This window comes from Labeo rohita, unplaced genomic scaffold (assembly GCF_022985175.1).
Source record: "Labeo rohita strain BAU-BD-2019 unplaced genomic scaffold, IGBB_LRoh.1.0 scaffold_306, whole genome shotgun sequence".
NCBI lineage: Eukaryota > Metazoa > Chordata > Actinopteri > Cypriniformes > Cyprinidae > Labeo > Labeo rohita.
The window spans coordinates 52,332-78,114 of NW_026129224.1; the positions used below are offsets into that span (position 1 = coordinate 52,332).

The 25,783-nt window shown below is 38.1% G+C and overlaps 1 protein-coding gene across 1 annotated transcript in view; it reads left to right on the top strand.

Annotated features, from left to right (window-relative positions):
* Positions 1 to 16,910, top strand: part of LOC127160257 (peroxidasin homolog) — a 64,867-nt gene extending 47,957 nt beyond the window's left edge. Inside the window, exons 15-23 of the mRNA XM_051102920.1 lie at positions 980 to 1,088; positions 3,188 to 3,345; positions 4,467 to 5,970; positions 6,050 to 6,184; positions 7,852 to 8,060; positions 9,020 to 9,134; positions 9,689 to 9,818; positions 11,695 to 11,808; positions 13,779 to 16,910. Coding sequence (XP_050958877.1) covers positions 980 to 1,088; positions 3,188 to 3,345; positions 4,467 to 5,970; positions 6,050 to 6,184; positions 7,852 to 8,060; positions 9,020 to 9,134; positions 9,689 to 9,818; positions 11,695 to 11,808; positions 13,779 to 13,913 — 2,609 coding nt within the window. The 3' untranslated portion in view covers positions 13,914 to 16,910. The remainder of the gene's footprint in view (positions 1 to 979; positions 1,089 to 3,187; positions 3,346 to 4,466; positions 5,971 to 6,049; positions 6,185 to 7,851; positions 8,061 to 9,019; positions 9,135 to 9,688; positions 9,819 to 11,694; positions 11,809 to 13,778) is intronic.
* Positions 16,911 to 25,783: the final 8,873 nt, after the last annotated feature.

The window sequence follows — 25,783 nt, forward strand, 5'->3', positions numbered from 1 at the left end:
TTCAAAAATAGCTGGAAATAGCAAAATAAGTAACAGGGGTCTTGACACATTTTTTTTCACAATGAAATGACCAGCTCATTTATTGGAAGGTAGACTGGTAGATTCTTGACATGTGTTAAACTGGATTTAACCATTCAATAAAATATGCCGCTTGCAGATGGAAAAGAAATGTGAAGTTGGACATTTTCTGCTTCCCATAGTGACGCTTACACAGTGTTTGCATACTTTATCACAAATAAATATTTTAAATATTGTGATACAAAAATAAATATGAAATATTTGTCAGATATGCAGACGTTTCAGATGTTTTCATGTAGCAACAGAAACATTTTTCATTCAATACTTCACACTGTTTACGCATTACGTGCGTAAGCACCAATAAAGTAGGGACTTTTTATCAGCTTATTTTGATAAATATGACACATAAATAACAATAACTAATTTTTAGAGAAAGATTTGTTAGGATAACATTAACATAAGCAGGATAATGTGTCAGAATAGACACAAAACTGTGTTGTTTTCCATTGTATACATTGTTTTTTACAATAGTAAAAACTCGTCTTCATTTGAAAGTCCTGCCAATTGTAAAACAGCTATGTTGCCAATTGAGCTTCACATGGTATACTAAATGGCACAAACTGATTGACTTCTGATGAATCTGTAGTCGATTAGATTGCTTGCTCAAAATTTCAATAATCTGTTTCATTGTTTACTGCAAGCCAATCATGCTCGATTGGACCCTCCACCTCCCCCAGCTAGGTTTTCTTAATGTGAAACTTTTCTCAGCATATTTTGATATCTGACTCATTTGATATGAATTAATAATTGCACAATCTATATTTAAGTCACTGTTAATTACAGTGCCAGTAAATAAATGGACCTTCTGTTCATCTTCTAATCCCATGTGCAGATTAAAATTTATTATAAACTCCAATTCTTAAGCTTTTATTCATACTAGTGTTTGTATAATTTTCTCCAGTCCCGCAGGTGAGCAGGGAGGGTGATCCATTTGTCTCAACGTCCCTTGAAGAGGCCATTCGGAGCATAAACAGCGCAATAGACTCCACCAGGAGGCAGCTCTTTGACGGGTGAGTGCTTGGTGCTGCAGGCAAAACATGCCAAGAAAACAATTCCTTCTGCTGTGAGTCACAATGCCGTAACCCATCAGGAATTTACTGGGACCATTTATGCCTTGGACAAGGGCTGGTCACTGCACTTTGATTCCTAATTTATCACTGAAAGGGGACCCTGCTGCGTTGGAGCTTGATGTTTGGAGGTTATTTTGTCTGTCGAGGCCATTGCCAGCTCACGTTAGCTGACTGAGAGTGTTTGCGTTTCATAGTTGGAGAGGACTGCTTCAAAGACAAATGCTTTTGAATGAAGTCTGGGAGAAATATTATCCTAGTAAAGAGAGATTGCCAAAGATTAGACTTGGAATTACAAAACTGGCATTTTTCTTCACATGACTCTTTTAATTTTTCAATTACAGTATTAACTGACATTTTGACTAAGCTTGCCAGGACATTAAAGCATGCTTAGTGAATTTATGCAGTCAAAAAACAACTGGCCATGGGTGAAATTTGTGAAAAAACCGCCAATGTTTTTGGCACAAATGACCACAGATATATTGTCATAACTTGGCTCTCTCTTAGTTCACAAAAGATAATATGTGATGTGAAGCCAACTCCCTGAACGCTAAAAATGATATTAATGCTGCAAGACTTTGATGTTCTTTAGCTTTTGTTTGATTCAACACCAACAGCCTGGGAGCAAATGCTTACTCTGGCAAACCGTTTATTCTTTGTTTAATATGGTTCTCTCAAATCATAAACACAGAATTAGTTTGCAGTTATTATGATATAAATAACTGAAGCCGGATAGTTACTGTAGTCAGCTTTTAAGATGTCACCTTATAGAATATGACTTGTACACTTTGTTGTTTGTTTGTAGTGAGAAATTAAGAAATACATTTTGCTCTTGAAGCATAATTTCTTTTGACAATTAGAGCTGCAAAAACTACTTTAAGGTGGGCGGAAGTTTAGGTACAGAGTCTTTGTGAGTGACTGCACTTGAAAGCATGCATTTAAAAGCAGCTTTTAGAGTGAGCTTTGTTGGGAAAAAAAAGTGTATGATTCAAGTTGTCCAAGGTATTGAAACACTTTTTATTAAATGCTTGAAACGTCATGTGCATGTGTGGCCATGTCAAGTGCTTTGACACGCTGTTTATGCTGTTCAAAGGGGTTCAGATGTGCTTTTTACTAGGACATAATTTCCATCATTCTGTAATAATATGTCACCTTTTTAGCATAATGTGTGTTGCTACAGAGCATTCATTCTCACTCGCTTCAAACTCGCTCAATTTTTGCTTTTGTTTTTCTGTATTTATAATTTGTTGATTTAAAGCAAGACAGCACAGGCAGACACTTTTTTTTTTCCATGTACATACATTTTGAGAATTTGGGCTCTTTGACTCTTTGTGTTGTTTTAGACTAGCGTAAAGAAAACATTAAAAAATACACTTTTAGAAGTTAATTTCATTGCACTTTATCTATTTGCGTCTGTAGATTTCAATTACAGTGCATATCTGTAAAGGCCAATTCCTCAATTGTTTTTTTTCCTCATGTCAAAAATCTTTACTTCAGCAGCATTTACATACACCAAACGTTTTAGTTTTATTCCTATCTATATTCTAAAGGTTTTTACAGAGGGGTTTGTTCATATACCGTTTGCCTGATTTTATATAACGATTTATTATGGAAAACATAGTGATTTTTTTTTTTTTTTTCCCTGGCTGTTGACAGTATTTTCTTATTTATGGAGTGATAAAAATAGATATCCAGAATGCCAAGTCCCAAGATCATAATGCATATGAAAATATAACATTTCAGAAAAGTTGTAATACATAACATGTTTGCAATTCTTACTATAATCAGTCAGTTGGGGAAATATGGTAATATCTATTAATTTTTTTTTTTTACCCTATTTGCCCGGGGTGCCTTGCTTGTCCACTGTCCACAGTGGACTAATAAGAAATTACTGTATAAGATTGCTCTACAAGATTGATCTACTAATCTGTTAGTTGTAATGCAAGTCTATAGTTTGCTAAGTTGTATTCTCTTCCAGAGTGAGTCTGAATGGCTTTTGTGAATGTGAAAGTTAATATGTTCTCCACTAATATGTTCGTCAGATCTCCTCGTACCCCTGCCGAACTTCTGGCTCTGTTTCGTTACCCCCGGGACCCCTACACAGTGGAGCAGGCCAGAGCTGGAGAGATTTTTGAGCAGACCCTACTTCTCATCCAGAGGCATGTCAACCAGGGCCTCATGGTGGACACTAATGGAACAGGTATGTCACACCTCCATGCTGCTCTGAAAATTATAGATTTTTTTGCTGTGGTGATTAAATATGCAACTAGTATATGGCAAAACATAACCACTAGACATACTAAATAACCAGCAGACACTGTGGCGCTTTGTGCTGCTGAAGACATGGGTCACTGTTTTTTCTGGTTATGACAACAGCACAGCTTTCATCGCCACAGTAAGGCAAAATGGCCTCACATGTTTGGACAAGCCCTGCCCCAATTTGAGCATTTACCCTCTGGACACGTTCACTGACACAAATACCAAGAAGGGGTCAACAGGCGCAATTACTACTTGCATCTATTGCCGACTCGTCTAACGTTGCCAGAATTTTAACTATGATCATAGCGTCTTGTTCACTTTACAGCTATTTAGTTAACATTATATCAACGCAACTTTCTCACTGGGCAGTTAATAACCAGTGTAACCTTACTCAAAGAGACTGTGTGACTGTGTCAGATTGGAACCAGTTTTGACCAGCTATTGCTTGTGGATGAGATTAGTGACTAAGTGCCCTCTTAAAGGGGTAGTTCACCCAAAAAGGAAAATAAGGTCATCATTTACTCAATATCATTGTTGTTCTAAACACATACAGTAAGACATTAAGAGTTCATCTTTGAAACACAAAAAATTAAAAAATATATTTTAATAAAACCTAACAGGTTTTTGTCCCTCTATTGAAAGTCTAGGTAACTAAAACTTTTGAAAAGATTCAAAAAGGTCATAAAGGCATCATAAAATTAATCTGAGCATTTTTTATGTATTGTGAAGAGATGCAATAACCTTACATGATAAACCGATTTAATTTAGGCATTTATTCACATAAACACATATACATAGACATTGAATAAAAAACACTCAACAGAAAAGTTTGGTTACCTGAACTTTCAATGCTTTTTTTTAAATTCTCATTTGTGTTTCAAATATTAACCACAGTCTGGATTTAGAATTACATCAGGCTGAGTAATTGATAACAGAATTTCATTTTCATTGCAACACTGTATTTGTCTCATTGCAAAATAGTAGAAGCTATTTTTTAACTGAGATCAAAATTATTTTACAAGATGCACACTTTTTTTTTTTTTTTATCTTCTTTCTTAACAGCCTACCGCTACAATGACTTGGTGTCGCCACGTTTCCTGGATATGATAGCTAACCTGTCTGGCTGCACGGCCCATCGGCGCTTCAACAATTGCTCTGATATCTGCTTCCACCAGAAGTACCGCACCCACGATGGCACCTGCAACAACCTGCAGCACCCCATGTGGGGTGCCTCGCTCACTGCTTTTGAGCGCTTACTAAAGCCTGTCTATGACAATGGCTTCAATCTCCCACGTGGTGCCACTGAGCGAAGGCACAACAGCTTCTCTCTGCCACTCCCACGTCTGGTCTCCACCGCCATGATCGGGACAGAGACTATCACCCCAGACGATCGCTACACACACATGCTTATGCAGTGGGGCCAGTTCCTTGACCACGACCTGGATTCGACCGTTGTGTCCCTCAGTCAGTCTCGTTTCTCCGATGGACAGTTGTGCACCTCAGTGTGCACCAATGACCCACCTTGCTTTCCCATCATGTTCCCTCCCGATGATCCACGGCAGCGGCGCAACAGAGCACGTTGCATGTTTTTTGTGCGCTCTAGTCCCGTATGTGGCAGTGGAATGACCTCTCTGCTTATGAACTCTGTGTATCCACGTGAGCAGATGAACCAGCTTACCTCCTACATCGATGCTTCCAATGTTTACGGCAGCTCGCAGCACGAGGCAGAAGAGATCCGTGACTTAGCCAGCCATAGGGGCATGCTGCGGCAGGGTATCGTGCAACGCACCGGCAAGCCATTGCTCCCCTTTGCAACTGGGCCACCAACAGAGTGCATGCGGGATGAAAACGAAAGTCCTATTCCTTGCTTCCTAGCTGGAGACCATCGTGCCAATGAGCAGCTTGGGTTGACGGCTATGCACACGGTTTGGTTCCGTGAACATAACCGCATAGCCAGCGAGTTGCTACGTCTCAACCCACATTGGGATGGAGACACCATTTACCATGAGGCACGAAAGATAGTCGGAGCCCAAATGCAGCATATAACCTACAGCCATTGGTTGCCCAAAATACTGGGCGAGGCTGGCATAAGGATAATGGGTGACTATAATGGCTATAATCCCAATATTAATGCCGGCATCCTCAACGCTTTTGCCACTGCTGCCTTCCGCTTTGGCCATACGCTCATTAACCCCATTCTGTACCGGCTTGATGAAAACTTTCAGCCCATTCAACAAGGACACATCTCACTGCATAAAGCTTTTTTCTCACCCTTTCGTATTGTGAACGAAGGAGGCATAGATCCTTTGCTCCGTGGCTTGTTTGGAGTGGCGGGAAAAATGCGAGTGTCCACTCAACTGCTTAATACTGAACTTACTGAACGCCTTTTTTCAATGGCACATGCCGTGGCACTCGACCTTGCTGCCATGAATATCCAAAGGGGACGTGACCACGGTATACCCCCGTACAATGACTACCGGGTGTTCTGCAACCTGACATCCGCACAGACGTTTGATGATCTGAGAAATGAGATTCAGAACCCCAGTGTGCGAGAGAAGCTACAAAGGTTAGCCACAAAAGGTCTTGTTCTAAATCCCATGATATTTTCAGCATTTTCTGGATATAATGGTCTGTTTTGCTCCCAGGCTGTATGGCACACCTCAGAATATTGACCTGTTTCCTGCACTGATGTCCGAAGAGCTGGTGCCTGGCAGTAGACTGGGACCGACCCTCATGTGTTTACTGGCAACCCAGTTCAAGCGTCTCAGAGATGGTGACCGGTAAGACCTGTCCTTGATTCTGAATTTTTAAAATTTGTTTCAAATTTATTTGTGTATTTATGTGTATATTTTAGAGCTTTTCACACTGCACTTAAAGGAGTAGTTGACTTCCAGAACAAAAATTTACAGACAATGTACTCACCCCCTTGTCATCCAAGATGTTCATGTCTTTCTTTCTTCAGTCGTAAATAAATAGTTTTTTGAGGAAAACATTTCAGGATTTCTCTCCATGTAATGGACTTCTATGGTGCACTCAGATTTGAACTTCCAAAATGCAGTTTAAATGCAGCTTCAAGGGGGCTCTAAATGGTCCCAGCCAAGGAAGAAGGGTCTTCTCTAGCGAAACAATCGGTTATCTTCTAAAAAAAAAAATTGCAATTTATATACTTTTTATTTATTATGTTTGGGGTTTTTTTGGCCTTTTTCATGCTTTTTTTTTAAACTTTGTGTAAGTTATATTAGGCATATAACATGGTGTATTATTATTCGTTTTGGTAATAAAAGTTTGTTACGTTAATACTGCTCATTTAAAAGTGAAAGTAAAATGTGCACAACGCTTTTAAAAGCTACTCAAAACCGAAGGAATGTCAAGAAAAGAGGAAAAATTTAAACAAACTAAAAACAAACAATTGCTTGATACCACTAATTTGAAAGTGAAAGTAAAACTCAAACGATACTTGGAGAACATATTGCTGTATTGTTTTGCCTTCGATTATTTATTTATTTTTTTTATTTCTTCCTTAAATTTTCTTTAGTTGGTCTTAAAGTCTTAAATTTACCCTCATAAAACTTGCAGAAACAATACTTTTAGTCACATTTGGCAGAATAGAGCTGGGTAATAATATACAAACCAGAAATCAACACTTCTCACATTATCACAGTTTTTTTTGCTATACTTTAGAAATTGGTAATAAAATATGACAAGAACTCAGAGTTAAACTGTGTCAGAACACATTCATCTTGATAAAGTCAGATAACTTTGATAAAAAGGTATGTAATGCATTACAATCAACCAAAAATTCAGACAACTGCTAGTATGACAATATTTACACAACTATCAATACTTTGTTGACCAGTTACCAAGCAGTGCTTAATTTTGTTCAGTCTGTGGTGTAAAAAGATCACATTAGCAATTAAAGAAAAAAACACTTAAGCAAAACATGGTCAGGTCAAAGTCATTTTTGGTCCCAAATTTTTATCAATTTTGCTCGTAGTCCACTGTACAAAGAATTTTTGGGTATAATATGTCACAGTTTACTTTATTTCCCAGTAATACATTGTACATTTTGCAATGATATAAACAATCCTGTAGACAAGGTTTGCAGTATAGTTTATATAATTCTGTGTGAATATACTGTATGTGTGCTGGAAAATAGGATGTACCAGCATTAATTTGGTGATATAAACAATCAAACAGTTGAGATTTGCTGTATTACATACAGCTTAACCTGAGTATACTGTATGTATCCAGATAAGGTTGGATGTAATTATATTAATATAAACTCATTAATGTGTATTGTGGTGAGACTGGGATTTATGAAACTCATGAGGTCTTGTCCAGTTTGGTGTAGTGACAACCATAATTATTATTCGGTGATGTACATCACTGACACGGATAATAATAATTAATCTGCAAATTCTCTAATAATTCACTTATGTAATTGTAGGTTTTGGTATGAGAACCCCGGCTCCTTTAGCCCTGCTCAGTTGACCCAGTTGAAGCAGGCGTCTCTTGCCCGGGTGCTGTGTGACAATAGCGACAACATTACCCGAATCCAGGCAGATGTCTTTAGCGTGGCTGAATTCCCTCACAGTTATGGAAGCTGTGACGATATACCTAAGATTGACCTGCGTATGTGGCAGGACTGCTGTGAAGGTACAGACTCAGTTTACCATGACTTACATCATATTCTACCAGTCAGTTGGGAATGTTTAAGATGATTTTTTCAAAGATGTCTCTCATATGCTTACCAAAGCCGCATATTTTGTATCCAAGATAAAGTAAAAACAGTAACAATGTGAAATACTACTATATTTTAAAATAAAATGTTTTCTCTTAATAATTGTAAAATTATTCCTGTGTTGCGAAGCTGAATTTTCAGCATCATTACTCCACTCTTCACTGTCACATGATCTTCCAGAATTCATTTTAATATGCTGCTTTGCAGCTCAAGTAACATTTCTATTTATTTTAAATCTAAAACAGGAACATGCAATTTAGGCACTCAATTACATAAGTAGAATCTCTTGGATAGACCATATTGAAAACTGAGTACTTTTGCTTTGGTTTTTGAAGGGGATGACACTGATTTCACCAAACAGGACATGTTCCCCGATCAGCATCTTTTTCTTATGTGTAATCAGATGGAAGCTGATTCTTCTTGCTGAGTTGAGCAGTGAATTAAAGCTTTATGGGAACTTCAGATAGGCCCTTGATTTCTATCTTGCAGCCCTGTTCTCTGCTCTGGCACATGGCCGATCAGTGTAGCTTTTTATCGCATATTGTTCCCATGTCATGTTGCTACGCAGGACCATAATATACATGTTTTGTGTTGCTTTTAATTTAATTTTCACTTTACAATGCTGCACAGATGCAGGAATTTACACATGCTAATTCTGTACATAATTAAAATAAATGTACAGTTCTGAAGTAAAAGTAATGCAGTTAGATTATATCTAATGTTCTATAGATAAAACAGTTAACAAAAATGAACTGTTATTCTTGTCTGTCCAGTCAAATTTTGCAAACATTTTGGCAGCTTCAGTCTGTCAGTGCTGTAAATGACTATGGTATAAACTGTTTCTGCATCTAATAAAGGCTGAATTTGTCTGCAGACTGCCGCACTAAAGGTCAGTTCAACGCCCTGTCGTACCACTTTAGAGGACGCAGGTCAGCGGAGCACAGCTATGCAGAGGAAAAACCTGCCAGCAACCTCACAGACAACAGCAGGTACAATTCACATGCTCTATTTACAGTCTGCTGGTTATTTCTGGATCATTTGTAAATTCTCATAACATTACTGATAATGGACCCTTTTCACATTTCTGGGGTTCTCAGAAGCAAATGTTGCCATAGCTGGCCAGATGTCTATGGTGGTGAACAGAAAGTAAACAGTGGTAGCATTTCTATGACACTGAAAGAAAGTATCAAGAGATTGATTATGTTGGTCACTCCTCAGCAGCATTAAACGGTTTTCTGAAGTTTAATGCCAAAGGTATTAAAACACAAAGTACAGTGTTTTGGTAAATAAATTGTACATTTATTTTTTTAAATGAAAATATAAAAAACTTTGGTAGATTTTCAATATTAACAACTGTGGAAACATCATCACAGTCTGTGAAACGGGTCTAGTAGTAGTAATAATAGTTAATGCATAATTTTAGTTAAAGCTTTAGTTTAACTTAACTGAAACTTAACTGAAATTATGAAAACTACAAGTCACTTGTGATTATCAATCAGTTATACATTCAGTGTTTTTTTTTTTTGTTTTTTTTGTTTTTCAGCACTTTGGAAGATACTCCAACTGCAGTAAATGTTACTGTATCACCAAAGTCAGGGACTGAACCTTCCATTAAGGATTTCCAAGACTTTGTTGCTGACATGCAGAAAACTATCACAAGTTTACGAAAACAGGTTAGGACTCATGATTCACTTGGTGCTATGCAATCCCTAGCTGCACCATGTACTTTATCTGTTTATATAAATCGTGTGAAAATCCAGTCACAGATATTTGTGAATGTATTGTCTTTTGTTGGTGAACTCAGTATATAGGGACAATTGACATCTGCTCAGACACAAGTGTTTGGAAATGATGCTGAAAATGTCTGTTTTATTGTCCAGTGCAACAGGCCAAAAATCAAACTTTTCAGACGCTGCTTCTGGTTATTGATAACCAGTGTTGGGCAGTAACGCATTACTTTGTAACGTGTTACTGTAATTTGATTATTTTTTTAGTAACGGAGTAATTTAACGCGTTATAATTTCCAAATTAGTAATTAGAGTATAATTACAAGCATGCATTACATAATTGCCGACAGAATGTGATTTATCATGTAGATTATAAAAAGGGTGTTGGCTAGCACACGCAACATCCTTTACCTGAGAACTACTTGTGACTGCAGCGCCTGTGAGGCGGATACTACCAATGAAAACAGTCAGCATGGAGAGAGGAAACCATGCGTTCCGTAGCTGTAAATACAATCATTATTTTTAGTTTATTTCTGTCAAAGGCAAGAACATTAGTGCATTGTCAGTTAGAGAGGAAGAAAACCTTTTCAACCGTGAAAAACTCTATATCCAATTTAAAACCTCTGAAAGGGCAGCACGGCACATTAAAACTTATTGAGAACGTATCGGGAGCAACGCATCAGCTTCTGTTGTCGTACCGCGCCACTCTCCAGTGAGAGTGGTCTCTAATCCAATGGCACTGGACTCGATGCAAAAGAGAGTACAAGACTTACACGGTACAAGACTTGATGGGCGGGCGCGGGCGCGGGCGCGGGCGGGCAGAGACTTATGTGTGTGCGGGATGCAATACAATAAAATGATTTTGTGGGACTCCCGCAAAATAGAACTGTCTAAACATAAAATATCTAAAACAAATGAATTGCTATTTATGTACTGCACAAAAGCAACAAGAACAGCTATATAAAACAAAAACGATTAACAGGCGTAAGTATAGGCAGAGTTTCTATTTATAACGTGTTTGCAGCGTTGAACAATGTTGATTTCTGAAATTCAATGGACAATCAGAGAATCCTCTCACCGCTCGAAATGCTGTGCGTTTTGCAACCACACACACAGCAGCCTATTGCTTTTAGTTAAAATAACAGCGGTTTGTGAATGTTGATGCTTTAATAACATGTTTTATTGGAACATTTATGCTGGAATGTTCACTATTCACGTTCACTATTTCACGTAAATTTCGTGGATGTACAGAAAAAAAGTAACGTAACGAATAATGTAACTAATTACTTTTGAAATAAAGTAATCAGAACATTAATTTGATTACTTTTCAAAGGAGTAATCAGTAATTTAATTACATTTTGCCCAACACCGTTGATAACACATGACAATCCACAGCGACATGAAATTATCTGCCATCTTTCCTTTGTCCAGTTCACAGTGGATGATTTCAAGTCTATCCAACATCAGATAAAGCAGTCCTCAGTGAATAAGCAGAATCTGTCTGTTGAACAGATTTTCAACATTCAACAGATGACTGTAATTTTGCCAAGTAGGGCCTGTTCCTTGCTGTCAAATAGACATAGTCTAAACACATTTGTCGTCAAACTCATTTTCTGATTATACCACCATTAATCACTATAACCAAACATTTCCTGAGATATGTTTTAGTTCAGCATCTTGAATTAGTAGTCATATTTTTTGCATACAATATGAATCAGTATGCTATGGTGCATTATAAAAGAACATACTGTAACACTTGCTGTAATGCAAAGAATAAACATCTTGGAGGGTAAAAAATGTTTCTCTTTGTTGGAACTGACAGATAAAAAAACTTGAAGGCCGTCTGAGCAAGACAGACTGTGCAGATGAGGACGGGAGAGAGCGAGTAGATGGAGAGAGTTGGAAAAAGAACCCCTGCACAACCTGTCAGTGTAAAGTAAGTTCATCAGTGCACTGAGCCTTTCTGAAATACATCTTCAGGTGTGTTCACATATAGACTGTGCTTCATTCACTTGCATGTGAACACAGTAGAGTGGAAACACAAGCACATGCACAGAAAATATAGTTTTACACAGTGTACCAGTGTATTTGTGAAATCAAGACAGAAACCTTTGACTTATCTAAAGCAGTGTTTCTCAGCTGGTTTTGGTTTAGGATTATGACACAAAAGCAAATAAAAATGTCCTTAAAATCAAACACTGAAATGTGTAACCAATAATCTGTGATAACACAACCTTTGTTGTAATATATGAGAAGCATTTTCTTTTCCATTTGAAAGGTTTATAAGCGTGTTAATTTTTGTATTGTAATTATGCGCAATGATATATTCAATATTTATCATGATAATATTCTGTATATATTGTAATTTGCAATTTATATGTAGAGTAGAATTCAGAATACAGCTGAGCATTTTGGTCATGACACACCAGTTGAGAACCATCAGAGCACACAGCACAGATTAACCATGCGGTTCTTTACAAAAAATACAGCCTTCAAAGCTGAATTGCAGGGTACCAAGAAAGTGGAGTATGTAATGTGTTTTTTTGTTTGAGTGCATGTTCATAACTCAAGCATTGTTACAGTTTTTTTTTATTTTTGTTATTTTTATTTTTTTGAAAGTCACTGGTTATTACAATGATTTATACAAAATGGTTGTAAAACAATGGACTTTTCAGCTCTATTACACTCTTAAATTTCACTGGACTATGTTAAAAAATCATTTGGAATAGTTTATGATTTACCAAATGGCTTTCATTGAGAATATTTTATTTACTCACTAATGCCAAATTCTACTCACATTTTGTATTTACTGAATATTTGTTTTGGACGCCAAGTATTCGTTACATCTGTATTTTCTTTATCTCACTGCAATTCAATGTGCAGGATTCTAGCACACATACTTATTATTATCGATAGATCAGTAGACAGACTGATTCCTAGAGGGAATTTCAGCTGTCAAAAACTGAGAAATGCCCTCACATGGTACTGTGTCCTTGTAACATGTTCTGTCTGAGATAGAATCTGCAGTACATGTAGTTTAAAGGAGTAGTTCACCCAAAAATGAAAATTTGCTGAAAATCTACTCACCATCAGCCATCCAAGATGTAAAGGAGTTTGTTTCTTCATGTGAACAGATTTGTAGAAATTTAGCACAACATCACTTGCTCACCAACGGGTCCTCTGCAGTGAATGGGTGCTGTCAGAATGAGAGTCCAAACAGCTGACAAAAACATCACAATAATACACAAGCAATCCACACCACTCCAGTCCATCAGTTCATGTCTTGTGGAGTATAAGCTGAATGTGTGCAAAAAAACAAATCTATCATTAAGGCATCTTCTGTTGTGTTTTCACAACAAAACCCAACATATTTGTTTAAAACTCTTTTGGACTGTTTTCGCTTGTATATGGTGCTTAATCAGTGCGTATTTCTCTCCTGATTTAAACCAGACAACAAAGCAATATTATGGATAGAGGACTCGTACTTTAGCTGCAAGCAAGAGTTTGAAGTTTCTTACAATCACACAGCTATTTCTATTTCTATAGAAGTGAAGACTTGAAGATCTCAATTACTTATGATTAACTAAAACTTAAATTAAAACCATAAAAAAAATCATTTAAGATAAAATGAATGTTGACTGAAATAAAATATATATAAAAAATATTTTCAAGACATTTATAATTTTTTTTTTTAATGCAACTTGATATATATACAACAAAATTTAAACATAATAATAAAAATATAAACTAATTCAAAATATTTCAAAGTATGATAATACTAAAATAACACTGTTTTTGCAGAGAGTGAAGAATGGTTGTATAGAAAAGAAAAATACCTGTGATGAATCCTGCACAAGTATTGTCTCGTTTTCAACTCAGTTGTTCTTGTGTCCCTGTCTCTGTTAGGAGGCCCAGGTGACGTGTTTTGTGGAAAAGTGTCTGCAGGCAACATGTCTGAATCCAGTGACGCCTAAAGGCTCGTGCTGCCCCGTGTGCCTCAACCAGCCATCACAACCACAGGATAACAAGCATCACGTATAACCTCAGGACACTTAACCAGTGTGACCTTGAGCTCATGCCTCCATTTGTTCGATAGTTGCGTTTCAGGGTTTTTTTTGTTGTTTGTCATGTATTGGTATTTTTGTTTGCATATCCTCAGATGCCCTCTACAAAGAACCAAAAATACACTGCCTTTAAAAGTATCTGAACAGATGAATGTGGGGCCCTGTTTTCCTCCTCAGGCATGTTAACCAGGAGACAACTACCCAAAGTGTTCATTTACAAGACCAAGGATGGGCGATTCCGGTCCTGGAGGGACACTGTCCTGCAGAGTTCAGCTCTATCACATCAAACCAAAGTCTTCAAGATTACTTGAAAATTACAGACAGTTGCGCTCAAAAAATATATGTAGGCTTAAATGTGAGATTTATGTTTTCGAATTGCTTGTAATATTTGGATTACAGAGTTTTAACTAATAGTGATAACGCAATGCATATTTGTCAGTTTTACACCAAATGAAACAAGTAAGATTTCTAAACTGAATGTGTTTTAAATGCAGAATAACCAGGTTTGTATATACAGTATATCATCAATACATTTAATTTGTTTCAATCTCATACATTTTAACAAAATGATGCTTGTTGCTTGTTGCAGAGCTAGTCATATTTTAACCATTTTTAAAATGAAAAAATGCAATTGTTTTCACAATTAACAGATTTATGCTGATTCTAAGCGATATGATTTAATGCATTTTAAAGATATTATTATTTAGATCAAATATGCCATGATTTTTTGAGTGCAGAAATAGTTAATGTATGACTGACAAATGTGCATCACAGTTTATTAGCTTATGTTAACACTGTGTAATGGAAATTTTATGTGCAATTCAAATGCATAAAACTTAAATTTAGGCCTAAATATTTTTGTTTGATTGGGGATGGAGCTGGGCTCTGCAGGACGGCAACCCTCCAGGACCAGAGTGTCCCGTTACTGGCTGTTTTATGGAAGAAGCATTCTCAGATTTGAGATGCTGAAGAACTGGTGCTATCTTACTCCATTTAAGTGATTTACCCGAGTCTTAAGAGTGTTGTATTATGCATTTAATTGTTTTGCAATATGCAAAGCATTATACAGTATATACACTCATTATGTGCTTTTTAAAACCACATTTGAGCAAAAATCTGTTATTTTGTAGTTACGCTAAATAATTTTTTAAAAACGTTACTCATACTTTTGCTTTATGATGCATAGTATCATACTCTGGACATATGTAGAACATTAGTTCCCGCCTTTTATCTTCCTCTCATGTGGAGAAAATGTGAATACCTTGAAAACAATCTTTGCAACGGGGGAAAAAAAACTCTACTGATCACCAAATGTTTGTTTCCCTTGGCAACTGCAGGATTTCTGAGACCTGGTGTTCTTTGCTTTATCTTGACAGAAAGCTGTTATTGATGTTTTTGGTTTGGGTGCGACTGAGGTGAAGCATTTGGGAAGTGCAGCACTGAGCTGACGTCAGGCTCTCTTTTAGGGTGTTACTGTACTTTTCTATAATACTCTGTTCTGCCGGCACAGTATTTATATTCTTGTCATGAATGAAGGTCCAGATGTTTCCTCCCTTTTCAAACATTGTTCAGAGAGATGTAAACAGTTGTGCCTCATCACAATACATCACTTGAAACGTACACACTTCTCTCTTAGCATCCAGTGTTCAATTACATTCATATTCGTTCATTTAGCAGACACTTTTATCCAATTTTTGAGATTAACGATATGTTTTAGTGCTTTAAAGAAATCACTAAATAATATTGTACCATTTGGACTGAATAAGAGTTTTTCGTTCGTGAGTTGGACTACACTGCTGGTGCTGTATGTTTGTTAGTGTGCAACCAGTTCACAGTGCTATCTGTGTTTTTGTCATTCTGCTATTTTCAAGCCCCCAGTATTTGTCACGATCAGTTCAGACTGAAGACTCGAATTTTGCCTTGATGCTGTAGAAAAACTTTAGTAGTTCAGTGTGATGTTCAAGAACCAAGAACCATTATTAAAATTACTGGAATAGCATAATGAAAATGTCTCTGTTACATCTGTCATTCCCTGAAAGAGGGAACGGAGATGTTACGTCATAACTGACGTATTTGGACCCCAAATACGTCAGTTATGACGTAACGCCAGAGTACGACTGAAGGGGAACTGTTGTCAACATTGATAATGTTTCTTGCGCATCAAAGCAGCATAGTAGAATGATGTCTGAAGGCTCATGTGACTGAAGACTGGAGGAATGATGCTGAAAATTCAACGTTGCATAAGAGGAATTACATATGTTCAAAAAGAAATGCTCCTTTTAAATTGTAATAACATTTTACAATATTTCTACTGTAATTTTGATCAAATATATTATTTGAATAGGAACCCTAGGTATTCTACAACACTTCTTTTGCTGAATGTGAAGTTTCCCCAGCACTGTCACACACCTTGTACCAAAGACCAAATACGTGTGTTTTGTTTAGTGGACTGGTAAGATGTCCAAGCTGTGGTGTGTTTTTAAGTTTTGTTTTTGGTTTTAGTTTTTTCTTTTTTGGAGTCTGACTCATTGAGTCTCACTGAAATGGAAGCCATATCCTGGGCTGGAGAGCTGGAGAGCTGCACTGCTGCTTCTCTCTAAACATTCCACTGTATCCTGATGAATTGTCATCAGCCTAACAGACTACAGACAATCACAGTCATGCTTGAATGATTATAGTTGTGCTGGTTAGTGATTGGGAAAGTGACTGCTATTGTGTTGAGAGCAGCTGAGTTTATGATTGTTTTTACTTGTTTTACCATGTGTGACTGCATCAAACTCCTTTATCTCTGTTGTTTGACTCTATATCAGTGTTTTATTACTCCCAAATGGCCTTCCTTCCTTCCTAAATGATCTAACAACCTCTTGAAGATCTTCCCCCAAACCAAGCTGTGCCCACCTGCCATGGAAATGCACTGCCCTGCAAGACTGAACATGCTCAAGTGGTCAAAATGATTCTTATATTTTGTATTGTATTTTTGCCAAAGACTGTTTGCACTGCAACGTATGCCTTTCAACAATAAAATGGCCACATATGAAACATTAGCTGTTTTATTTACAAAATGTGTCCAGTCACATTTATATACTGCTTTTCATTGTACAATGATCTTTTGTTCATTAATGTTGTAAAAAAAAATTAATCACGTATGAAACAAATTCATTATCCAGCTCGGTTTAGTTCGTTTTGTTCTCATTTGATACTATAAGTGCGGTTAAATCAGTAATATCAGTAATGTTTTTTTTCTTTTAACCCCCCCTTTTATTTTAATATGTGAGAAGTAAAAGCAAAATGTGTAGAACAAATCAAGTGTGTAGACAGCAGTTCTGAACTAGGTTTCATGCAGTAACCATTTTAGAATCAGGAAATGTTGTTTGTGGTGAAACATGCAGTTGTTTTGTACTCTGTACGGTTTAATTGCTGATAATTGCTGGTCATATGATGTACTCTAACTTTGAGAACTCACATTTACTCCAGTCCAAAATTACAGTTTATGGAAGATAACTGGCACAAATTTATTTGTAGTGCTAATGGCATGCCAGGTCACACTGGGGGGGGAACGTGCTTTTCAGGTATAAATTGTTAGATGTTTGCAACACTTTATAATAAGGTCCCATTAGTTTAATATTAGCATTGACTAACATTACCAATGAGAACTAAACAGTATATTTGTGAATTAATTTGCAAATGACGTTACCTGACATGTAGTTGCAAGGTGACATAGTTAATATGATGTTTTGTTGTTGACTAATACAGTGTGTGTGTGTAATTATTAGGTAAGTTGATATTCTGATCCTATTTTTTTCCAAGCACATTTTACCAATTCCAAACCACATCAGTCTTAATAACTACTAATAGTTTTGTATTTAATCATTTATAAGTGATACATAATTGTCCATGAAGGCTGGAAGTAAAAAACTCCTTATATTCAGGAGTGCATAATTATTAAGCAGGTTTTCTTTTATAGATAAAATGAGCCAAAAAAGATTAACCTCAGACTGAAAATATAATGCAATACTAGAATTTGCAAAGACATGACCATTGGACAGCAAAATGCTCATTGGGTCAGTACGGTCAGAAAAAAACAATTTTTGTATTGCATTCATTTTGAATATTCCTCACTGGGATTGAATCTTTTTTGGCTCATTTTATTTTAAACTTGCTTAATTATGCACACATGAATATAAGGAGTTTTTCATTTCCAGCCTTCATGTACAATTACATATCACTTACAAATGATTAAATACAAAATTAATAGTAATTATTAAAATGTGATTTGGAATTGGTAAAATGTGCTTGGGGGAAAAAATATCAGAATATCAACTTTCCTAATAATTATGCACGCACTCTATTAACAAATGGAACTTTTTTGGAAGGTGTTTTTGTTGTTTTGTTCATAACAGGCATCCTCTGTTGGGTTACAAAGAACTCCAAAAAAAAACACTGTTGCTTCTGTTGATCATCTGCTCATTATTAAAGTCATGAGGGATAAATATCATTATATTTCAGAGTGCAAGAGATTTTAATGTGCCAGGGAAAAATGACTTCTGTAATACCCCAAGGCTTTCACAGTCAGAAAACAGCAGCATCCTGTAATATAACGCCATTGCTTAAGGTAAGGTACAGTGTGGGGGTTGAAAAAAGACCAGCACTATCTTTTCCCCAAAACAAGAGAGCAATCTGTGCAAATGTTTTGTTGGCCCAGAAGAGAACACATTCTCTTCACATGAGCTGTTTTCTTTTCAGGGTTCAGCCTGGGAGTACAGCCAAGTTGCACAATTAGGCCACAAAGGCTCCCCGTCATCTGGGCTTGTATATGTGTGTCGGTCCCCGTAACGTGGCCCCTGACTTCAGCAAGGCTTATCTCTCCATGGGGACTCCCAACTCACAGAAACGCCTCTAAGTGGATACAGGAGAACAAGTTTGATGAAAAAGACTGTCCTGAACTGCACATGCTCAAAGATTTCACTCCTGGCCCAGGGTCTAGTGGCATAATGAGTTACACATCTGAAAGAGAGGCAGTGAGGTATGAACAAAAAAGTTCACCACAGGACAATGAATGTTTAGAGTTAATGGATTCAGAGGGTGAAAACACCACGCAATCCTGAAGGAAGAACACAGAAAGAAGCAGCATTAGTGGGGCCATGAATTGCAATTTTATTTTTTGTAATGCTTAATCCTAACGTGAATGTACATTATTAGGATTTTTACACCAAAAACTGTCATAATTTAGCAAGTCTTTTTCCACTGATTTTAACCACTTCAATTTGAACACACTGTCTAAAAGTTGTTTTTAATAAATTGGTGCATTAAAAATAAAGCTGCTCTTAATTTTCATTGATGACCGCAGTGTTAATAATTTTCATTATAGGCCTGTGATTCATTGTATAAATGAATAGACATGTTTTAAAAAACTTTTTAAAAAACATTTTCAGTGAGGAGTAACCCTTACCAAAAAGAATTATACTTTAAGTTTATTTTATTAAGTATACTTAAGTAAAGTTCAAGTATATTTTAAGTATATTTTATGTAGTAAGCATACAAATATCAGTGTACTAGTTGTATACTTTTAAGTGTACTATGTCAATACTTCTTGGGATTAAACTGGTCCACTTTCTAGCAAGTAAGTATACTTTAAGAATAACGGAAGTAAACTTTGAGTAGAGAACTAGTTTACATCTTTTTTAGGCAAACTTTGAAGTATAGGCACACTAAAATACTAGTTTAGTAGTTTTATACTGTGGAAGCATTTCTGTTTCTTCTTCAGTTTACAAATTCTGTACAGAAGATATGCAATAGCGTTTCTAGCATATAACAGTGAAAACACTAATTCTCAAAGCATAGCTCAAATATACTGAGACTTTTTCTAAGTATAAATCAAGTATACTTAAATGTCATTATATAAAGCACATTTCTGAGAAGTACTTAAAAAGTATACGTTACTAATTACTGAAAGTATACTTTCCATTTTTAGTTTAAAAGAAGTATACTAATAGCACACTTGAATAAACTTAATTTTCATAAGGGAAGCTAATAGCCTTATGTTTTATTAGATGATGAATTTAATAATAAAAGTAAGCTAATCTAATAAGAAGATGAATGTATCAGGCCTACATTAATTGGAAATGCTAAATCCTCTTATTATTGCCAATATTTGATGTTTTTGACAATATATCTGGCTATTGTCGACATTACACAACGCAGCTCCGCATGGGGAGGTTATCGTGGGGCCCCCTGAAATCTGAGATTTTAGATGGAGATGAAGGTTAGGATCAGGATTTGTTTTGCTAAAACTACAGCACACTGTGTATTATTAGCACCGTTTATTGTTTGCTTTTGGGGTCTGAAGGAGCAGTTGGACCCGGGAATGGTAATGTATGATTTCAGACTACACCATCTTCCCAACATTTCCTTTTAGCTGCTTAAACTTCTCTTCTTACCCTGCTTGTGCTTTCATAGAAACAATAAAATCTTCAAACAAATGACTTGCTAATCTTCCTAAACACTTTCTGTTCTTGTTTTTTTACAGTAATACAATACTTTTATTTACTGGACTCCTCTATACACTGCAACATAACTGCAATTAGTAATTTTATGTCTTTAAGGTACTTTTTTTGCCATTTTAGATCTCCAAGATCACTATTTGTTTAGAATCCATACCTATATTGCAATGAATTAAATCTGTTTGAATTTGAGCTTCAAAGCCTATAAAAATGGTGCACATTCGTGCCATCTGGTGGTTAAGGGTTGAAAATCATCTTATTCATGACATCAGACACAGGTTTATAAAGATTAAAACTAAAAAAGCTTACTTTATACTTCTTTACACACAGCCATATTAATTTATATTTGGACATTTGAGAGACATTTATCTAAAGCAACTTATACTGCATTCAAGACTGGCCGTTAACCTTTACATTTTAACTTTGCACTGAGATATCAATGGACATTTACCCAACAAGAAATAATCAGACCAAAACATTAGTGTGTAAAAGTGTAAAGTGAATTGATGTGTCTTGCACTTCAAGCATTAAAATATAATAAAGTCCAAACGCACACACAATAAGAATAACGAGTGAACTGCAAGACTGGTTACGGGTTCAATTCCCAGAGAATGCATGAAGTAATAAAAAGCATACCTTGAATGCAATGTAATTTGCTTCAGATAAAAGTATCTGCCAAATGCATAAATGTAAGCTACATTTTAATATATAAAATGACATGAGCATCTATATGCATTGATTATCCATATGTCAGAAGTGAGACTTAAAGGTTTGGCATTATGTAAGTTATTTCACATTCTTTTGCCTTGTCTTTGGTCTCCTTTTCCTTATTAGGGTTAGAGTTAAGGTTTGATGGTTGCCTGAAAGAAAGAATGAAAGCTGGATCTTAAATTGGATCTTAAAACTTAAATTCACCATAATCAGCAAATAGCTGACACACTGTAAAAAAAAATTGTTGAGTTAACTTAAAATAATTTGTAACCTGGCTGCCTTAAAATTTTAAGTTCAGTCAACGCAAAAAAAAATTATTCAACTTGAAATGTTAAATTATACTAAGTGAAATCTTAGATATTTGAGTTGAATCAACTTTTAAGGCAGCTGGGTTACTTACCCATCTGTTAAGTTTAGCAAACACAAATATCTAAGTTGTTACTTAGTACAACTTAACATTTCAAGTTGAATAAACTTATTTTAGATGACTGAACTTAAAATTTTAAGGCAGCAGGGTAACACATTATTTTAAGCTGACTCAACAAATTGTGTTTTTTATTTTTTACAGTGCACATGAGTTTAATAGTAAATTAATAATTGCAAATGGCTGGAAATTGTTAGCAATCGTGCTGATTAATCAACAATCATATGTTTTCTGATAACATATAAAGCTGTAGATTCAACTAGAAGCTAAAGTTAGTGAACTAACTTTGATGTTGGCTTGGCAAAGCCAGCTGGGTAGCCTTGGAGCAAAAGAGCCAAAGTACTTGAGCCAAAGTGTCCGGCGTTCTTGAGCTGCCCTGCTGCAAAAAAAAAAAAAAAAAAAAAGTACTAGTTTTCATAATATGTTTCTATGAACCCTTGATATAATGTCCCTTCTTCAGTTGGATGTACTTTCAGTGATTATATGAAGAAAAATCCTGAAATGCTTTCCTCAAAAACCATAATTTCTTTACGACTGAAGACAGAAAGACATGAACATCTTGGATGACAAGGGGGTGAGTACATTATTTGTGAATTGTTGTTCTAGAAGTGGCCTTCTCCTTTAATATAAATGGCTAATATTTTTGAATGATTGAACATTTTAAATGATTACTTTACTGATAATATACCCACATTAAACTCAAATTCACTGAATAAGTATCTTATGTCATGCTTTAAGAGTTTCAACTGACATTTTAAGCAGTAGGCCTAATGATTGACTATTGTGTCACTCGTTAATGTCAGGCATTCACCACAGCCACCTCCACCTGCCACGTCACCAGCAGCACCGCCCACTCGTTCATTTTCCCCTGAATTCTAATCACCTGCACCTGATCCTCGTTAGCCACGCCCTATAAAAAGACACTCTTCTCAGTTCCCCCACTGGTTTCCACATGGCTTCCCCAGCTGGACTATCATCTACACATCAATGCAAGGACAGTCAGCTAAGATGTACTAATTACTGTTTTGACTTGATTTCTGTGATCTCCAACTCCAACTAAGGTCGCTTTCCTCATATCCCTCCTCTCCGGTAAGGCCCTGCAATGGGCAAAAGCAATTTGGAATTCCAATAATCCAATCATTAACTCCTATGAACAATTTACCAGCCATTTCTCTGAGGTTTTCAGCACAGCAACTGGCACTCTCACTACTTCCGATCAGTTGTTCCGCCGTCAACAGGGGACTTCTTTGGTTAACGAATACACACTTCACTTCCGCACGCTGGCAGCGGCTAGTGGCTGGAATGAAATTGCGCTACTGGGCGCTTACCGGCAAGGACTCAACCCAGAAATTCGCACCGCCATGGCTCTGTACGATGACAGCATTGGACTGGAATCCTTCTCACAGCGAACAACGAGAGTTTCCCAGTGACTAGCCGCCTACCAGCCACGGTAGCCGCTCCTCAGCCCGCCTCGGTGGCTGCTAGCTTTCCAGTACCAGAACCTATGCAAGTTGATACCACTCGTCTCTCACGCACTGAACGGAATGGCCGCATCACATTAGGCTTATGCCTATACTGTGGACAACAAGGACATCACATCCGTTCCTGCCCCATCAGACCCCCACGCCCAGTGTTGAGTACCATTCAATCCGAAGTTGAAACTGCCAGCCTCACGCTATTACCAGTCACTCTGCATACTTCTGATTACTCTCTCTCTGTTTCTGCTCTGGTTGACTCAGGCTCCTCCGGCAACTTTATCTCCCAGGAATGTTTAAAACCAACTCCAGCTCTCCCGTCATCGCCACTGCCAAGTTTACTCTGTGAAGACAATTCAGGGAAAACCACTCGGGCGTGGGAAAGTACGTCATTCTACATCACCCTGCAAGTCGGATTATTTCATAAAGAGGAAATACAGTTTCTGGTACTGGAGGAGTCCACCGTGAGCATCATCCTGGGACGCCCTTAGCTTCGTCGTCATTGTCCCGAACTCCGCTGGGATCCCTGTGACGTCACTCGTTGGAGCAAACAGTGTCACACTCAATGTCTATCCAACCTACCTCACCCTCGACCCGTTCCAGTTCAGATGGCATCCACCCACACTGAAAGTCCTGAAACAGCCTTCATTCCTGAAATCCCAGCGGAGTACGCGGCGTTCCAGGATGTGTTCAGTAAGCAAGCAGCCACCCAACTTCCACCTCATCGGCCATGGGACTGTGCCATCAAGTTTCTGCCTGGAGCCAAGGGACGTGTTTACCCTCTGTCCATCCCGGAGCACCAGGCAATGGAGGAATACATCGTGGAGGCTCTAAGTCAAGGATTTATTCAACCATCTACCTCGCCGGCCGCTTCGAGTTTCTTCTTCGTGGGCAAGAAGGATGGAGGTTTACGTCCCTGCATAGATTACCGGCAACTCAACTCCCAGATCCTCCAACAACCCTATCCTCTCCCCCTGGTCCCTGCCACCCTCGAAGAGCTTCGTGGAGCCAGGGTTTTCACAAAGCTGGACCTGCGAAGTGCGTACAACCTCGTTCATATTCGTGCGTGAGACGAATGGAAGACAGCCTTTGTAACACCACTGAGTACTGGGTCATGCCGTATGGCTTATCCATCAGTCCTTCCGTCTTCCAAATGTTTATGAACGAGGTGTTCTGGGAGTTCCTCCATCGTTTCATCATGGTCTACGTTGATGATATTCTAATTTACTCCCGGAACCTGGCCGAACATTGCCAGCACGTCCAGCAGGTCCTTCACAAACTCTGCGAACACAGTCTGTATCTCAAACTGGAGAAATGCGAGTTCCACCGACCATCTGTACAATTCCTGGGGTATGTCATCAGTGCCGAGGGTGTGCAAATGGACCAGGGGAAAGTCACCACCATTCAAGAAAGGCCTCAACCCTGCAGTGTAAAGGAACTCCAACGTTTACTGGGTTTTTCCAATTTCTACCGTCGCTTCATCAAAAACTACAGCTCCATTACGGCTACGTTAACCTCCCTCCTGAGGGGCAAACCGAAACATCTCACCTGGAGCCCCGCTGCCTACGAAGCTTTCCAACGTCTCAAGAACATCTTCAGCACCGCACCCCTACTACATCACCCAGACCCAGAACTCCCGTTTACGGTCGAGGTCGACGCTTCCACCACTGGAGTGGGCGCGGTGCTCTCTCAAGCGGTCGGTGAGCCTCCTCTCCTCCATCCCTGTGCTTTCTTCTCCCGTAAGCTGTCTCCGGCGGAGCAGAACTATGTGGGAAATCGAGAACTGTTAGCCATCAAGTTGGCCCTGGAAGAGCGGCATCATTGGTTAGAGGGGGCTGCCCATCAATTCACCATCATCACTGACCACAAAAACCTCCAATACTTACGAGAAGCAAGACGGCTAAACCCCAGACAAGCCCGATGGGCGCTCTTCTTTACACGCTTTAACTTTAAGATTACATACCACCCAGGTTCCAAAAATGTCACCACTGACGCCCTCTCTTGTCAATTCTCCTCCGACTCCCCCTCTGAGCCAGAACCCGTAATTCCACCAAACCTAATTGTCAGCCCCATCATCTGGAACCAAGAGCAAGACATCCAGCACGCCACTCTCCAGGAGCCCGCTCCGCAAGAATGCCCAGAGGGGAAAATCTACGTTCCCCGCTTCCAGCGTCAAACCCTTCTGGGCGTAGCTCACCAGTCTCTGGGCTCTGGACCCTCTCGCTCCTTCAGACTCGTTACTGGTGACCCAGTGTGCCCCAAGATACCATCAGGTACGTCCAGAGCTGCTTTGTCTGTGCTATGTCTAACTCTCCCCGCCAACTACCCACAGGAAAACTGGTACCATTACCCATCCCAGAGAGGCCCTGGTCCCACATTGGAGTCGACTTTGTGACCGACCTCCCCAGCTCAGAAGGTAACACATGTGTGCTGGTCATCGTTGATCGATTTTCTAAATCATGCAAGTTTCTCCCCCTGAAAGGACTACCCACAGCACTGGAGACGGTAGAACATCTCTTCCAGCAGGTGTTTCGTCACTTTGGCCTCCCGGAGGAGTTTGTTTCAGACCGGGGCCCTCAATTCATCTCCCATGTCTGGAAGGCTTTCTTTAAGCTACTTGGTGTTTCAGTTAACTTGTCTTCCGGTTATCACCCACAGACCAATGGCCAGACAGAGAAAAAGATTCAAGAGCTGGGACGTTACCTCCGGGCATACTGTCACGAGGACCAACACAGCT